Below are 18913 nucleotides of genomic sequence, written 5' to 3'. Positions count from 1 at the left end.
TGGAACCTACCTTGACTATATGCCTCAGTAGTATGAGTGAATTTATTTAAAACACCGCTAGAAATGTGCAAATTAGACAATTTGCAGATAGACAAGGTTTTTTAAAATGTAAAAATGATGGAAACCAGAGGCTTTTTTGACAGTAGGAAAGAAACTGGCTCATGTTGAGCAGATGAAGTAAACAAGCAAGATGTTTGTTGGTGCAAGGTGATTTTAGATTATAAATTAACTACATTTAGATTAGTTTCTATCTAAATTAGAAGCAGCGTTAAATCCATCTCTGGTTGAATTTGTATGATTTTAATAGTTTGGAGTAGCAAATTGACATTAGTTTTTGTGATAAATCTGTCCTAAATTTCCTGACATACGTTGTATATGTAACCCTAGCAAGCAAATGAACAATATCTGTATGTGCAGCCCTCTGTTTCTTTTCAATAATAGCAAACCATGTTATTTCTTTTATATAATACTTGTTTGTAACTATTCTATGATTTTATACAGATTGGCTAACAGGATTTGCCCAAGAGACACTCTTGAATGTTTCTTATCTTTCCATTATTCTGTATGATCCACACGGTAACATTGACAAATACTGAGAGAAGCCTGAACCAGGTGACAGAGTTTAAGAATGAGGTCTACTTTTTAAGATGGAGATGAAGAGAAAATTGTTCCTCTCAAAAGGTCATTAGTGTGGAATTTTCTCCCCCTGAAAGCAGTGAGCCTGCATCATTGAACTTATTCAAAGCAAAGCTGTACAGATTTTTGATAGATAAGGGAGCCGAGGGTAATGGGGAAGGTGGGAGGGTGGCAGCAGATGACAAAGTGTAGTTGAGACCACAACCAAATCAACTATGATCCTGTTGAATGGCAAAACAGGCTTGAAGGGTTCAATGGCCTATTTCTCCTAAATCCTACGTTCACACACAAATCTGGATTCATTTAGCATCTGTTTACTAGCTGGAAATAGTTGCTATTTACGTGGGCCCTTTTAATTAACTTGTCTGTCAGAACCTTTCGTCAGTCTGCCCTGAAATCCAATACTAATTTTTTTTTAAGCTTTCCAAAAATTTGGCATTGTAATTTAAATTACACAATCATAAACACAAAATAGTTAATTCTTTTTCTGATATTAAAAAGTTCTGAAACAAGTACACAATTTTGAATGCCCAATTATGTTTCTGAATCCTTTTTCAAAATGTCTTAATAAAAATGGAAATAGTATTTAAATAATGTGTGGTCTTATATCCTACATAGTGTAAGAAATGATTACAGTAGCAAGGATGCAAATTTATCTCAAAGGTAGGTGGGATTTTAAGCACTGGCGATGGTTAGATTGTGGAATTCTCTGTTATAAACGATTGCTAAATCTAAAACATTGCTTCAAAAGTGGAACTTTTTAAGTTTATTTATGGGATGTGGGCTTTGCTGACTAAACCAGCATTTATTTCCCATCCCTTATGGCCCTTTAGAAGGTGGTGGTAAGTTGCCCCTCCAGTCCCTGAGGTGTAGGTCCATCCACAGTGCTTGGGGAGAGAGCAAGAGGTTGTGCTTAAACTAGGTAGCTTAAATGTTGCTGCAATTGTATGTGGCTTCCTCCAACTGATAAGTTTGAAAGTAATTGGAAGAAACAAAGGTTAGATTTAATTTGCCGCCTTAAAGAATTACATGCTTAAGACTAACTAGACTAGATTCCCAGAGTTCAGTTCATTGATCTCATACCAAATGATATTTTGTTCTGCTATTATATTAATGTATTGTTTATATAAACAAAATTGGTTAGTAGGCTTCAAGAACATCACTCATTGGATGCTGGTGTTTTGAATAATTGTATTAATGGAATTAAGTCCAACCACAGTATGTTGAATGGCGACAGATTGCATATTGGCAGATCAACACTATTATTTTGTTATTTCAGTTTCAGGTGACACATTTCAGTTTTTGAAATTTTCAAAAATAAAACTGCTCATGGGCAGTTGTTATGTAATCAGCTGAAAGATTTCCCTTGTCTACCTTCAGTGTTTTTTTTAAAGCTGTTTTCCTGGTGGATAATTGTGTATCTACTGTTTTCTGCCGGGCAGAATGTTATTCCAACAATTTTTTAAAATTCATTCAAGAGATGTGGGCGTCACTGGCTGGGCCGGCATTTATTGCCCATCCCTAATAGCCCTTGGACTATGTGGCTAGCTAAGCCATCTTAGAGAGTATTTAAGAGTCAACCACATTGCTGTGGATGTGGAGTCACATATAGGCCAGACTAGGTAAGGATGGCAGATTTTCTTCCCTCAAGGACATTAGTGAACCAGATGGGGTTTGACAACAATTGACAATGGTTTCATGGTCACAGTTAGATTTCTAATTCCAGATTTTTATTGAATTCAAATTTTTCCATCTGCCATGGTGGGATTTGAATCCAGAGCATTATCCTGGTTACTAGTCCAGTGACACTACCCCACTGCTTCCCCTGTGCTATTCTGTACATTGTACTAATTATGCAGTGGACAAAATATTTAATTTCTTTACCAGGGAAGCATTAATTTCACGTTTTCAGTTTTAAAAATATTTACAGCAAGCTGTTGAAACTTTGGAGGAGGAGAGTGAGCAACTTCTACATCAAAGCACTGCATTGCAGTAACTACAGATCAGCACTACAAATCATCTTTTACTGCACTGACCATGTATTTAAGAAAAAGCTTACAGCTCATTTTTAATTCATGAGTGAACATTGCCATGTTTTTTGCTGAAAATAAAATTATTCTTTTGAGGTTAAATTATTAACACTAGTATAAAGATTTTGATCCTCTTGGCAAGTTCAAAGAAATGTTATTATTTCTGTGAGCTAGGAAAAATACATTTTATGCTCTTTTTTTCAATATCCATTTTATTGCTAACTGGCTAGCAGTGACCTGCGTTGCGTCTGATTGAGTTGTGTGAACTCTCAAGCTCAATTTAACTTGGCTTTTTGGGTGCAGAAACTTGTCAAATCATTCAATCTTGAGCTTTCCTTTTCTGCATCTATTTCATTGCTATGATCATAGTCCTTCTCCAACATTGCCTGCCTCTGTCTCTACTTGCCACTCTTGCCTTTATGCAGAAACCATCTACCATGGTGACTTTTCAATAGCCTCCACATTTGCTCCCCATCTCTATTACCTATAAATCATGACTCATTCAGAAATCCACAGCCCATATTCTTATTCAAATAAAATTTGTACATGTACCATCTTGCCACAATTAATTGATGTTGAGGTCACCATGCTTTTCAAATATTTTTGGAGGTTTGTTCCACCACGTTTGGATGACATGGAGATGATGTTTTCACCTGTTAGTCTGTTTGGAAACAATAAATCTCAAAAACTAATGTGCAAATTTGAATCAAACATAGTACTGAAGGTATGGCCCAAAAAAGAACAGTCTGCTATTATTAGTACAGAAGTGTATCTAGATCCTGGAATTTGTTTTTTAAGGGATCTGTTAACACTGGGTAATAAGGTGAATTTATTTATTATCCAATTGTTGATGGTTGTTTTGTTTAAAATGTTCGTTGCTTCAGAATGTGGTGGATTGTCTTAGCTGCTGTGATGCCATTTGTCACAGTTGTCAAAACTTGAGCAGCGTTTCAGAACAGATTTGGTGTAGGTTGATTTGATGCTACCTCAATGAAATGGAAACGCTTAATAAAAATATTTTTTTCGCTGCCAAAGTTATGGAGCATCAGCCAGGCAGGAAAAGCTACGTAACTATAATAATGTTGGATGAATGTAGCAATTACTTCATCCAAGCTAAAATCATACTTTTTGCCATGGATGAATTCTCTCAACTATTTATCAGTACCTCAAACTGCTAATTTATAAAGATGCATTGTATAGAATATATTGACTGATAATGTTATCATTGAACGTATGTTACCACAGAGAACTTGTAGAAAGTAACACTTCCAAAGGAGATTGGCAGCAAAAGCTATAAATATATTTGTGAACAATAAAAGCTGCTTTATGAGGACAGAGTCTATGGTGCTCTCAAATGACAGTGGCAAAGTTGGCTTAGATTGAAACCAGAGAGAAGTTGTATGACCCATTTCTTGGATGTGAAATCTCCTAGATTTGAACAAGCAGTCAGAGAGACTGCCAGAGGCGCAACAGCCCAACAGAGCGCTGCCCCCTCCCCTCTGAAATCTCTTCTACCAAAGTTGAGCTGTTTGTGATTTGAAAACCCACCAGAAAACCTTATTGCTGCAAACCATAAGTTCCTAAAAGAGATTCTGAATCAACCACTGGTACAAGGGAAATGAGAATCAACCACCCGTGTCCGCTCCATGAGAAACCCAAATACCAGAAGCTACTGTGAAAAATGACCCTTCATCTGTCAACAAACATCAAAATAGTCCGTGTATTTTTTTTCTGATTTTACTTTTTATTTTTTACTTAGCCAAGTTTTTAAGATCTGATATTCTGCAGAGTAACTTTTCTTGCAAGTGGGCGGCAGTAGTGGGGAGTGTGGGAGTTGGCAGGTTGATTGTGCATTGTTTATGCATTAGTGTGCAGTTGGACATATTAGTACATTTTAAACATTTTGTTAATTGTTGCAACTTAACCCAAAAGAGTTTTAACAAAAATAATTCAGTGATAACTTAAGGAATTTAGCTGGCTTATTTCTCTCACAGAGCTACATACAGTTAAGTATATATAACATATACTGAATTGGCAATATCACCACTTGTTAACTTTCAAACTCCATTATAACCAACCCAGTGGTGAGACAAATAGAGGAGTCAATTTACTCCTTGCAATATTCATGTTAAACAACATCCCTGGAGGGAGTGCGGAGGAGGTTTACTAGGCTGATACCGGAGTTGAGGGGATTGAGCTATGAGGAGAGGCTGAATAAACTAGGCTTGTACTCGTTAGAGTTTAGAAGAATGAGGGGAGATCTCATTGAGACGTATAAGATGATGAATGGGATGGATAGGATAGAGGTGGAGAGACTCCTCCCGCTCAAAAAAGACAGTAGGACTAGGGGGCACAGCCTCAAGATAAAGGGGAGGCGGTTTAGAACGGAGTTGAGGAGGAACTTCTTCACTCAAAGGGTGGTGAATCTCTGGAATTCTCTGCCCGTTGAAGTGGTGGAGGCTGCCTCGCTAAATATTTTTAAGAAGCGGGTTGATGGGTTCTTGATAAGAGAGGGGATTAAGGGTTATGGGGAGAGGGCGGGAAAGTGGAACTGAGCCACGACAGATCAGCCATGATCTTATTGAATGGCGGGGCAGGCTCGAAGGGCTAGATGGCCTACTCCTGCTCCTATTTCTTATGTTCTTAATACTCCAATTCATCCAACACAATATAACACAATTTCTGTCTATTTGGTCCACTTATTTCCTTCATTTACGGACTATTTTCCCTTCCAAGTCCACCTAATCACATTTTATACTGTAAGAAAAGTCAGCCCAAACCAAACATGTAGGACCTTTTTACATTGTCTATCTTTCTTGTTTTGATCTTTCACGTGCCCACATGGAGTCAGTTTTTCATGCACTTTCTCTTGCTCCTGTGCACTTTCTTGACTCTCTTTTCTTGTACATTCTTCTTGAAGAAAAATATTGATGGCAGTTCCATGTCGCTATATATTTTCGAGTTCAAATCACCATTTACTAATTTATCCTTTGATCCATCTGTACACACCGTGACCTGAAAAACATTATTAGTTTAAAGTCAGTGAAGTGCAGCAGTGAATTTTAAGAGTCCAGTTCATTGTGTCATTAAAACCATATGATTTGGATTGTTACCTGTTAATTTATTGTAATAGACTATTAAAAAGACTGTTTTGTAGCATGTCAAAGCGTATGTAGGTTATTATCTCTGGCATTTTATTTACTTTTGAATAATGAGACACAAATTGATGTTGTGATGTGTAGAGAGGTAACATTTTGTTTCTTTGACAGAGCGTGCCATTCCATCTGACCATATGATGTATGAGCACTTGCAGAAGTGGGGACCTCGGAGGGAAGAAGTGAAATTCTTTCTCCGTCATGAGGATTCACCCAATGAAAATAGTGAACAAAGCAAGTAAAACATTGTTTTTTCAGTCTTATGAATTATGAATAAAATATGCATGTCAGGACCTGGACCATTTTAATTCTCTGAAGGGATTTATTTGTGGAGCTGTTTGCAGGTTCAGAAGTACTGTATGAAAATGCTGATTGCTATAAAGAATTCCCAATTGTGGAAGTAAACAGCATGGGCAGAGGTCACTCAGCCTGTTGTGCCTATGGCAGATCTTTGAAAATCCTATTCGAGTAGTTCCATTCCCCTGTTCTTTCCCCATAGTTCTGTAAATGAAAATTATTATTGAATTTGATTCCACTACACTTTTAGGCAGTGCACTTCATATGAGAAGGCCTAATCATTGGAACTGCAGGTACAGGAGATCAAATTCTATTTCCATTGCGTGGTATTTTTAAAAGACCACATTTCAGTGTTTTGGGGGTGAAATTGATCAGTGGTGGTGCCAATGAGCCTGTTCTTAATTTTTCCTTTAAAGTAGATGGGAAGGAAAATTGGGTGGAGTGGAAAATGGGTTGCAGATCATAAAGAAACACCTCATAATTATGCCACAAAGTAAAATCACAAGGTGCTGAGGGTTAAGGAAGGTCATTTGACCTTATTTCTCACAGAGCTATACACAGTTAAGTATACATAATATATATTGAATTGGCAATACCACCACTTATTAAAATTCAAACTCCATTATAACCAACCCAGTGTTGAGACAAATAAAGGAGTCAATTTAGAGGCGGCTATTCAGAAAGAGCCTATAATGTGGCAGTTGTTGCATCTAGTTGTTCCTTAAGTGATTTCAGACTATTCTCATTTGAAAGTTAATTCTAAATGCTGATCATTTTGTACAATGGAGAATTTTCTCATTTCACTTCATGCTAGTTTGAACATGAGTTGTCATGTCCTTATGCTGTCATTTTCATTAAAAATAATGAACTTCAGTTTTTGTAACATCTTACTCTATTTGCTGGTCTTCCAAAAATACCATGGGAACTTCACTATAAATTTAAGTAACTGGACCAAACTGGTTTGATAGCTCGTGTGAAATACTGTGCCTATGATCATGTAGCAGTTGTTTCATTTCTGCACTTTAGTGTTAGGACTGGTTGAACTCAAACCCACAGTCCTCCAGCTCGGAGATAAGAGAGCATGGGTGCAGTTTGTGAATCACAATGGGAGGACAGCCTTGGCAGCAGTTAATGTACTCCAGTAATAAACAATAACACCTGGCTATATAGTATACCCTGTGTGGTGAATGTGAAACCACATGAGGACTTGAGACTTACTGTCCTTTCCGTGGACAATAATACAATTTTTGATATTAAGGAATAAATCATATTTCTTGCTCTTGGAATAAAGTCAAACACGTAATCACCACATCTATAGTTTGATGTATGCATCATTTATTTTACTTGAATTTAACTAAGCACATTTTAAAATAAACTTCGGTTTGCTTTTGCAGATGTACGTCAGTCTCAAGATCAATTAAACAGATGGAATGGAATAAACCTATCTACAGACAAGCGTTTTGAAAATGGGGTATGCAGTTTCTTCATTTTTTGTTCTTAATTTCATTGAATGCATGTGTGCTGCTTAACCCATTGTTTAGCTTTCTTTTCTATATTCAGATTCTTCCAATTTGTGTTCAATCTATCTACACTGAGGATGTGACAGTCAAGAGCAAGAAATATGATTCCATTGTGCAACCACAGCTTGTTGTACTTGAACATCTTACTATTAACCACAATAGGATGAGGATCATTTCTAGTGTGCGCCCATCATGTGCATCAATATTGGCCATGAGCAAAAATTCAACTTGCACCTGTGCAATACCCAACTGTTGCTCATTTGCTGCGTCCTAGCAATGTCTGCATCCTAATTCATTTTTAAACAGGTCACCAGCATGGTGGATAGTTGATTATCTGTGCATATTAATTATATGAACTTTAAAAGCCATTTGATAAAATTCCCTACAATAGTTTGTTTGCAAAAAATAAGTATCTGTGGTACTGGATAGACTATACCCTCAAACAGTTCATACGGATTGGAGGAATGTAACCCCACCATTTGAAAAGGAAGATAGAGAGAAAACAGGGAATTATGGACCAGTCAACCTGACGTTGCTAGTGCGGAAAATGCTAGAATCAATTACAAAAGATTTAATAGCAGAGCACTTGGAAAACAATGAGAAGGTCAGACAGAGTCGGCATGGATTTACAAAAGGAAAAGCATGCTTGACAAATCTACTGGAATCCTTTGAAGATTAACCAGTAAAGTTAATGTGGGAAAGCAGTGGATGTGGTTCATTTTGGACTTTCAGAAGGCTTTTGACAAGACCATAAGTCCAGAAGATATAGCAGCAAAATTAGGCCATTTGGCCCATTTGAGTCTGCTCTGCCATTCAATCATGGCTGATACGATTCTCATCCCCATTTTCCTGCCTTTCCCCATAACCCTTGATCCTCTTGTTGATCAAGAACCTATCTATCTCTTCTTAAAGACACTCAATGACCTGATCTCCACAGCCTCTATGGCATTGAGTTCCATAAATTCACAACCCTCTGACTGAAGAAATTCCTCCTTACCTCAGTTTTAAAGGAGCATATCTTCACTCTGAGATTGTGTCCTTGTGTTCTAGTCTAGCGGAAACATCCTCTCCATGTCCACTCTATCTAGGCCTCTGTATTTTGTCAGTTTCAATTAGATGCCACCTCATCCTTCTAAATCCCCATCACATATAGACCCAGACTCTTTAACCACGCCTCATATGACAAACCTTTCATTCCTGGGATCATTCTTATGAGCCTCCTGGGTCAACATAAGAAATTAGCTTGTAAAATTAAAGTGCATGGGATTGGGGTAGTATATTGAGATGGAATTTCCAAGTGACAGACTGACTAGTGAGGTACGACAAGGATCTGGGGCAGCACAGTGGTTAGCACAGCGGCCTCACAGCACCAGGGACCCAGGTTCAATTCCCAGCCTAGGACACCGTGCAGAATTTGCATGTTTTCTTGTGTCTGTGTGTGCTTCCTCCAGATGCTCCTTCCTCCCACAGTCCGAAAGACATGCTGATTAGGTACATTGACTATGCTGAATTCTCCCTCAGTGTACCTGAACAGGCGCTGGAGTGTGGCAACTAGGGGATTTTCACCATAACTTCGTTGCAGTCTTAACGTAAGCTTGCTTTTGTTTAAAAAAATTTCCAGTTATCCACAATGTGTATTTAATGATTTAAATGAGGGAACTAAATGTAGTAAGGGCAGCACTGGCACAGTGGTTAGCATTGCTGCCTCAGTGCCAGGGATTGGGTTCAATTCCAGCCTTGGGTGACTGCGTAGAGTTTGCACGTTCTCTCATACCCGTGTGGGTTTCCTCCCACTGTCCAAAGATGTGTGACTGGGTTGATTGGCCATGCTAAATTCACCCTAGTGCCAGGGGATTAGCAGGGTCAATGTATGAGCTTACAAGGGTGGGGCCTGGGTGGGATGAAATTGGTGCAGACTCAGTGGGCCGAATGGCCTCCTTTTGTACTGTAGGGATTTTGAGGTTAAGTGGATTGGCTGTGTTAAATTGTCCCTTAGCACATGGAGTTGTGTAGGCTGGGTAGATTAACCATGGTAAATGCGTGGGGTTACGGGGATAGGATAGGGGTGCGGGCCTGGATTAGATACTCTGTTGGAGAGTCATTGTAGACTCAGTGGACTGAATGAGCTACTTCTGCACTTTAGCAGTTCTATGGAATATCTCCAAGTTTGCAGATGACACAAAACAAAGTGTGAGGGTGAGCAGTGAGGAGGAATCAGTGTGATTTGGACAAGTTTAGTGAGTGGGCAAATGCATAGCGGATGCGGTATAACGTGGAGAAATGTGGGGCTATCCACTTCAATAGCAAAAACAAGAAGATAGATTATTATATAGATGGCTGTAGATTGAGAAAAGGGAACGTGCAACAAGACCTGGATGTCCTTATACATCAGTAAGTATGTTGGCCTTCAAGACAAGAGGATTTGAGTACAGGAATAGGGATGTCTTACTGCAGATATACAGGGGCTTGGTGAGACTACACCTGAAAAACTGTGCGGTTTTGGCCTCCTTATCTCAGGAAGGATTATCTTGATATGGAGGGAATGCAGAGAAGATTTACCAGACTGATTCCTGGGATGGCAGGGAGAGACGTACGAGGAGATTGAATCGATTAGAATTATATTTGCTGGAGTTTAGAAGAATGAACTCCTCGAAACTAGAAGAAACCAATAAAATTCTAACAGGATGAGTCAGCATAGATGCAGGAAGGATGTTCCTGATGGCAGGGGAGTTCAGAACCAGGGTTAACGGTTTAAGGATATGGGAAAGCTATTTAGGATTGAAATGACGAGAAACTTCTTCACTTGGAGAGTGGTGAGTATGGTGGCACAGTGGGTAGCATAGCTGTTTCACTGTGCCAGGGACCCGGGTTCGATTCCTGGCTTCGGTCACTATGCAGAGTCTGCATGTTCTCCTGTGTCTGCGTGAGTTTCCTCTGGATGCTCCAGTTTCCTCCCAAAGTCCGAAAGATGTGCTGGTTAGATGCATTGGCTATGCTAAATTCTCCGTCAGTGTAGCTGATCAGGTGCTGGAGTATGGCGACTTGGGGATTTTCAAGGTAACTTCATTGCACTGTTACTGTAAGGCTATTTGTGACACTAATAAATAAACTTTAAACTTGGTGAGCTTGTGGAATTTTCTGCCGCACAAGTAGTTGAGGCAAAAACATTGTATGTTTTAAAGGAGGAGTTAATAACTCCTGGGGCTAAAGAGATCCAAGGATATGGGGGGGCAGGGGAGGGGGTCAAAGTGGAAACATGTTACTGGGTTGGATGGTCACCCATAAACATAGTGAATGATAGTGCAGGCCTGAAGGGCAGAATGGCCTACTGCTTTTTATGTTTCCATGCAAGTAACCTTGTGAAATGAGTTGGCTCCTGGTTGAGAGGTTGGGAGACAGATGGATTAAAATAATCATACCTAGCAGGTGGTGTTCCTCAGGGACTGGTGCTGAAGCCTCAGCTTTTCACTGTACATGTTCGTGGCTTCAATGCAGGAATGGATTGTTTCATATCTAACTTTGCCAGTGGCACTTAACTAAGAGGCCCAGTACATTTTGTGAATGGGAAGTTACCAAGGGGCAACATCCAGAATAACGATGGAATAACACCATTACAAATGGATTTCTGTATGGGGAATTGAGAGGTGATCAACTTTGGGTTTGAGCATGACAGATAGAGAATATCGGTACATTACAAATATCTTGAATTGCAGATCATGAGCAAAGGATTGACAAGCATTGATGCAGAAATGAATCTGAATAGTGTGCGGTGTTAAACATAATGCTTAGCTTGATAGTAAATTAAATGAATGAATTGCCTGACCAATACAGGACGTAAATAACCAACTCTGCTCTTCAACCTAATGTTGAGTTTTTTTCTGCCATACAAGGATATATTTGGCAGTGAAATTATTGCATTTTTGGAATTTGAAATTGTGCAGTTTCTTTTCGGTGTTTCTCTATTTCTTCCAGTAATCATTTCCATCGATCCTCGAATATTGCAAGAGCCTCATGCACTTTTAAATTCGTGATCACTTATTTAGTTTTAGCAATACATAAATTTCGAGGAAACAGTAGCATTGTCACAAGACTAGTAATCCAGAGGCTGAGGCTAATGCTCTGGGGACATGGATTCAAATCTCACCATGACAGCTGGTGAATTTCGATTCAGTTAATAAAATCTGGAATTAAAAAGCTAGTCTTAGTGATGGTGACTGTGAACCATCATCAATTGTTATTAAAACCTATCTGCTTTACTAATGACCTACGTGTGACTTCAGACCCACAGCAATGTGGTTGACTCTCAACTGTCCTCTGTAATGGCTGAGCAAGACATTCAGTTCAAAGATGATTGGGGATGGGTAACAAATGCTGACCTTGCCGTTGCTACACATCCCATGAAAGAATAAATTTTAAAAGAACAGGCTCTATTATTTTCAGAGCTGCGTGCACTGGATGGAATTAGATTGAAATCTGTTCTATCTTCTGTACAGACCTATTAACTATTTGTGATCAATCATCTTAACTTTCTTAATGAAATGCAGTTGAAAATTGACTAGTAAACCTGATCACTTGATTTTGTTTTCATGCATTCTTGAGATGTGGATGTCTCTAGCTAACCCAGCATTTATTGCACATCCCTAATTGCCCTTGAGAAGGTCATGGTGCAATGCCTTTTTGAACCTCTGCAGTCCCTATGATGTAGGTTCACACTAATTGCTGTTAGGGAGGGAGTTCTAGGAATTTCACCCAACAACTGTGAAGGAATTGTGGTACACTTCTACGTCAGGGTGATGAGCATCTTGTAGAGGAATTTCTCGATAGTGTTGTTACTATGCCCTTGTCCTTTTAGATGGTCGTGGTTGTAGGCTTGGAAGCTGCTGCCTGAAGAAGCTTGATGAGTTCCTGCTGTGTATCTTGTAGAAAATGTACACTGCATGTTATACAGACGAAATATACTACTCAGAGTACATAAAGGAGAAGGAAAAGATAGGGTGCAGAAGATAGTGTTGCATTTTCAGATAGGCTGAAGAGAAAAATTAGCTTAATATATGATATGATAGCAGGAAAGAAGCTGTTCTTGTGTCAGTTGGTACGTGTTTTTGGACTCTTATATATTTTTCCCAACAGAAGGTGAAAGAGTCCAGGATGTGGGTATAGTTGTTCAATGGTATAAAATCAGTGTGTTTTATTGCCTGTACTTGGGGGTTAGACTTAAGCTTTTTTAAACACATGTAGACCATTTGGATCTTATCATAATCTAGTATCATTATGGTTTCAACCACAAATTAGCAAATTTGTTTGAGATCATGACTTTTGGGTTGTTAATTCAGTACTATAAACACTAGCTTAATAGGCTCAGCATTTTGGAAAAATCTAAAAATCTGTGTGTCATACACATATATTGCCATACTGCTTCACCTGACAAACATATATTGCCATACTGCTTCACTGACAAACATATATTGCCATACTGCTTCACTGACAAACATATATTGCCATACTGCTTCACTGACAAACATATATTGCCATACTGCTTCACTGACAAACATATATTGCCATACTGCTTCACTGGCAAACATATATTGCCATACTGCTTCACTGACAAACATATATTGCCATACTGCTTCACTGACAAACATATATTGCCATACTGCTTCACTGACAAACATATATTGCCATACTGCTTCACTGACAAACAGACCCAGGTCATAAACTCCAAGGTATTTCATGAAGCTAGCCTAGATCTTCAGTTTTGCATTTTTATTTTGGCATGGGTGAGCATAAGATGTTTCACTGAAGGTATGATTCAAGTGGTCCACCAGGAATCTTTTATCAAACAAAGTTTATTTAAGAGCATAGTTAAAATATAACAAAGAAGAATTACCATAACTTTTACCAATTACAAGATTTAAACATATCGCCGTATATTCCTTGCTATCTATGTTGTTCCAAGTTGTAAACACTATCCCACAGACATACAGCGTTCTCCAGACTTAGCACAGGAACAATGCTCATGTGATGCTAGATTTTGAGCTTTTTAACCCTTGCTGTGAATTGGTCCTTTGAGTGTTGGATTAAATCTGAGGCCTCCCAGTCCTCAAACTTTCAGCAAGCCTTGAGAGAGACAGACAGACACTGCCTTCTTCTACCAGCTTTGAACAACAACTGAGAAATGGAACTAAAAATTGGATTTTTATGTTTTCAAAAAAAATTTGTCCCAAGGCATGTCACCTGACCTGACAATATTCCCAAATCAAGCTCTGCTCAGCAATCCCCAAAGGACCATAAAACCCCAGAACACTGCATTAGTCCAGATTAGAATCAACGTTATATTAATTATACTGCTTCAGCAGCAATAAAAGATGCCAGTCATATACATAATGTTAACAAAATCCTGCAAAGGAACATGATTAAAATATATTTCTTAAAGGCAGTGTGCTGTCACATTGGAAACAAGAAATCTGCAAAATTATAGAAAATATAATTCTCAATTAACACTAGAATGTAGCTAATACACACACTTTCATATTCCCCGTCTCTATAAATTAATTGCTCATCTAAATGATGCAGCAGTGGAATGTGAAAATGTTTGTATTGACTACGGATTGCTATTAATTTAAGCAGCCATCAGAAAAACACTTTGAGAACTGGCCGAATGATATATGCAATACATGATTCTGGACTTCATCCCCATTCACAAGTTAGGTCCTTTTAAATGCAGCCAGGTAAGGGCATAGAAATCTGATCAGCGTCAGATGCAATGGTTTCGACATGGACTGGAAGATTTGGACTAATTTGTTGAGCTACAAAAAAGATTTTCCTTTTTGAATTTTGTCTAGTTTCAAATGGCGCTCCACTGAAAACAACTAAACTCTTCCAACAAACAAATTGCTATTTGTTACATTGTGTGAGTTTAAATTTATACAGTGTTTTATTTTTTGATTGAAGAATTTTCAAGGGAACTGCCCTTCTTTGAGTTTACATGTAATAAGTTGATTCTTAAATCACAGCTGCTTCAGTTGCAAGTTCAACATGTTTTTCAGCTCGTTGTCCATTGTCAGAGCAGTAAGCTTATAACATGTTCACTTTAAAGTCTTTTTTTCTGCAGCTTCATAAAGATGAGCCTAATGTTATTCATTAACTATGATCGTTATCCTTTGTGGTTTAGAAACTTAAACTGATTCACTCTTAAAAATAAACATGTCTACATGTTTCCAAACCATCATTCTTGCACATCATAAATGTCAATTTCGAACATTTCCTATGAAATGAAATTTATAGTTTCATTCGCATATTATGTAACATTTGAACTTTAACAAAATATTCGCAGAAAATAGATTCTTGTTTCTTAAAATAAATATGTTTATCTGTGAGACACACATTGTGAAAATCTTCGCAGTTTGTCACGTTGACTTAGCTGGTAGCACTTCTGTCGTTGATTCACAAAGCTCAGGCCCACTTAGCATGTAACCATTCTGACATTTATGCAACATTCCCAAAACATTATGCTTTGCTGATTTGCCTTTTTTCAGATGGCAGAGTTGCTGTTTCGTCACTGCCTCTAGCCACACTGTTTGTAAACGTGGTGCCCAACTCTAGCTGAGCATCTGACCCCATATCTTTTTCTTCACAATGACTGTCCACCTCTACCTTTGTAACATTGCCTGTCCCCATCCCGCCACAACCACATATTTTATCAAAATAAAATTTTGCTCATCAGTGGCTTTTTGTCTTTCAGCTATTCCAATTCTCTTGGCTGACCTTGCTGTGAATTTCTTTTTCCAAAACCCTGTCCTGCTGACCTACATTGGGTCCAGTCTCCAAGGTGTCAAATTTAATTTTCAACAACATAGAAGCTTCTACCATACCTTCAATGTAGTAAAAGATTCACGATTCTTCACAGAAGTGTTAACAAACAAAATTTGACATTAAGCCATGTAAAGGGATATTTGGGCAGACGAAGTAGCAGTTCTAAGGAGTGTCAACAAGGATGAGAAAGACAAGGAGGTTTGGGAGTAACAAGTGAAGACATGGCCACCAGTGGTAAAATTTGGGCATGTCAACAGACCAGAATTGTGGGAATGCAGATATTTTGGAGGTTGTAGAGATGGAGGAGGTAAGAGATAGAGAGAGATTTTAAAAGTGAGGTGTTGCTTAATCAGGCACAAATGAATGGCGGTATTGGAGCATGAAGTAATGGGTGAGTGGGATTTGGTAGAAGTTAGGACATGGGCAATGATTTTAGGCTACTTCAATTTATGGTGAATAGAATGTAGGAGGCCAATCAGGGGTGCAGTAGAAAAATTAAGTTTAGGGGTAACATCAGTTAAGATTGGGTTACAGCTGCAGATGAGCTGAGAAGGGCAGCATTTCATTAATTGTGGAAGTAAAATAGGTAGTCTTAATGCAAACATGTGGTCAGAAGTGCAGATATGACACCAAGGTTATGAACCATGGCTCAGTCTCCAACATCTGTCAGGGAGAAGGCTGGCAATGGTGGCTAAAGAACAGTTTGTGGCAGGAACCAAAGGCAATGACTTTAGCCTTTCCATTATTCATTTGGTGAAAATTTCTGCTTACCCAGTACTGACAATTTGGAGTCAGTGAAGAGAGGTACAACTAGATGTTGCTCAGATGACACTGAGGGGCAGCATATAGATGGAAAAGTGGAAGGGGCCAAGATTATAACATTGGAAGAAACCAGAAGTAACAATGTAGGAGCAGAAAAGAAGCCATTGCAAGTGTTACTTCGGCTGCAATGGCAAAAGTGATTAGAACCAGGCCAGTCCAACCAACTGGAAAACAGTAGAGAAGCACTAGAAGAGAATGGTGTAGTTGTCGACAGGTTCCGAAATAATGAGGGATAATTTACCTTTGTCACAGGCACATTGGTTGTCATATGACTATGATAAGAGCTGTTTTGGAACTGTGTAAGTGTCAAAAGCCTGTCTTGAAGGTATTCAAGAGTTGTGGGAAAGATGGGCATGAAGTTACAAGGCAATAACACGTTAAAAGTTTTGAGAGGAAAGGAAGGTTGGCGATGTGGCAGTGTGTTGCAAGGGATTTTATAGCAGCATAATCATAGAATCCCTATAGTGCAGAAGAAAGTCTTTCGGCCATCAAGTCTGCACCTACTCAATGACAGAGGATCTTACCCAGGCCCACCCACTGCCCTATCCCCATAACCCTGCACATATACCAGGGTTAACCCATCTAACCTACACATTTTTGGACTGTGCAAGGAAATCTACACCTGGAGGAAACCCAAGCAGACACTGGAAGAATGTGCAACTTCCACACAGTCATCCAAGGCCAGAATTGAACCCTGGTCCCTTGTGCTGTGAGATAACAATGTTTGCCACTGTGCTGCTCTTTTTGGAAGAGGGATGGAGATGGCAAATTTAAAGGAAAGATGAGGAGAGAGAACTGTTAACAGTAGTAGCTAACATGAGGGTTAGGAATGGAAGTTCGATAAGCAGTTTAGTAGGGATAGATTTAAGGGAATAAGAGGTGGGTCTTATGGTTCAGTTTTTTTTAAAACCTGTTCCTATCTTTGCTTGAGCAAGTGTAAATGTTTGATAGGTCAAAGTGGAAATGGAGAAAGGTGGAACTGATGAAATAAGCAGAGCTGATAAATTGGGTAGACTGCAAAGGTAACTGGCGTGAAGAGAGACAGTGATGCAACAGAAGTTCAGAACTCTGGCAGGAGAAGTAGCTGGGAAGGAAGATACAAAACATGTTGAACACAGAAATTTAGAGCTTGGATGATTGAGGATGTAAAATAACGAAGATGCCCAAGACATGATGCTCAAGGTAGGAAGGTTAATGTGAGAATATAGGGTCCACATTAAGCAGAAGTTTGGAGTATGGTGCTCGAGGAAAGTGGCAGGAAATCTTTGATGTTAATTTTGATTTTTGTTTTGACTAGTACAGAAACTTACTTAGTTGGTATTACTGTCAAGCCATTCCATGACATCTCTGCCAGCTATGTGTCCAAGAGAAGCAACATTGAATCTCATGGACTGTGAATTTTAGGCTGGCCTAATAGCAGATTGAGAACTCTGCAGACCTAGCACACTATGCTATCAGTTACTACATTCCTGGTCAATTTATCTCCTTCAATAGAATGTGAAAACTGCTTGTGAAATGATTTCACAGGCAATCCAAATCTGGAACATTGTGTCTTGATAAATGTTGATCAGAAGTTCCCCTCGTACTAAATCACATTTAGGGCACTTTCAGAAATTGAAAGAAATTTTCAAATGTGCTGTATATTGTTTGATGGCAAATATTAAAATTTTGCTTTCAGGTACTCTCTGAGCTTTCTGGAATTGAATTTTGTCTGATTTTTCTGTCATGATTTTAAGCCTCATGCCATATTTGGAATCTATACTTGGAAAAGTACTTATTTTATTTCAGTTTGATTCCACAAGGTAACCTAGTGTTTTCCTAATGGTACTAATGAAGCAGAGGCTTATGATATTCTGGTTGTAAACTTAGAAGTTCACATCAAAATTATGCGCAATCTCTTGTTACTGCTGCCACCTGCGTACATGCCTCTGAAAGAGAGGGCACGTTGATGATCTAAAAGTCCAATCGAAACACTTTTACATATGTTTCAAGATGGTCATTGAACTTTCTTTCAGAAAAGAACACCATTTCAGTTTTACTGTCTAGGAGTTTTCAACTTCATTCTTTTTGTCTAAAGGTAACTCAGTACAGGATTTGATTTTTACAGGTTTGCTATCTTTCCAATTTGATCATGCTGATTCTAAATCTGTCCGCACCTGATACAGGTATACATTCTGCCAGAGGTCCTTTGATCGTGTTTACATACTGACATCCTGGCAGATTTTTCTGGTGGTTTGAACTTCCTGGACTACATGCATCGGTGCAGCCCATGTGGTATATTCATCCAAAAATGTACCTAGTAATCATTTAAGTGCAAAGGAGTTTAATGGAAATTAGCATTATCCTACTGTAATGTCACTATTAATCTCAGTGGAAATGGCTTTTAATTAAAAAATATGCACATGCTAAAAATTATTTTCTATGGTAATGCATCCAGAACTGCTTTGTATTATTTGATGTTTTGATGATGACAGCAAGTGTGAAGTTTTTTTGCTAGAATTGTGCAGACATTTTACTATTCAGCTAATTTTGCAGTTCTAGCATTACAACAACTGAAGTAAAAAGTAAATGGTAGAGAAAGTCTGTGGTGCATTTTACTCCTAATGGGCAGTTAAACTTCAAAAATGATAAGGTGGACAGC

At 38.6% G+C, this 18913-nt stretch overlaps 1 protein-coding gene across 2 annotated transcripts in view; it reads left to right on the top strand.

Moving 5' to 3' along the window:
* Positions 1-18913, top strand: part of ppp1r13bb (protein phosphatase 1, regulatory subunit 13Bb) — a 96535-nt gene that overhangs the window by 24620 nt on the left and 53002 nt on the right. For both annotated transcript variants that reach the window (XM_080202591.1, XM_080202590.1), the window contains exons 3-4: positions 5936-6055; positions 7513-7589. In XM_080202591.1, the coding sequence (XP_080058717.1) occupies positions 5936-6055; positions 7513-7589 (197 nt within the window). The remainder of the gene's footprint in view (positions 1-5935; positions 6056-7512; positions 7590-18913) is intronic.

The sequence above is a fragment of the Carcharhinus amblyrhynchos genome, chromosome 14 (assembly GCF_965287045.1).
Source record: "Carcharhinus amblyrhynchos chromosome 14, sCarAmb.v2.hapA, whole genome shotgun sequence".
NCBI lineage: Eukaryota > Metazoa > Chordata > Chondrichthyes > Carcharhiniformes > Carcharhinidae > Carcharhinus > Carcharhinus amblyrhynchos.
This window is presented reverse-complemented; position numbering and strand designations above follow the sequence as displayed.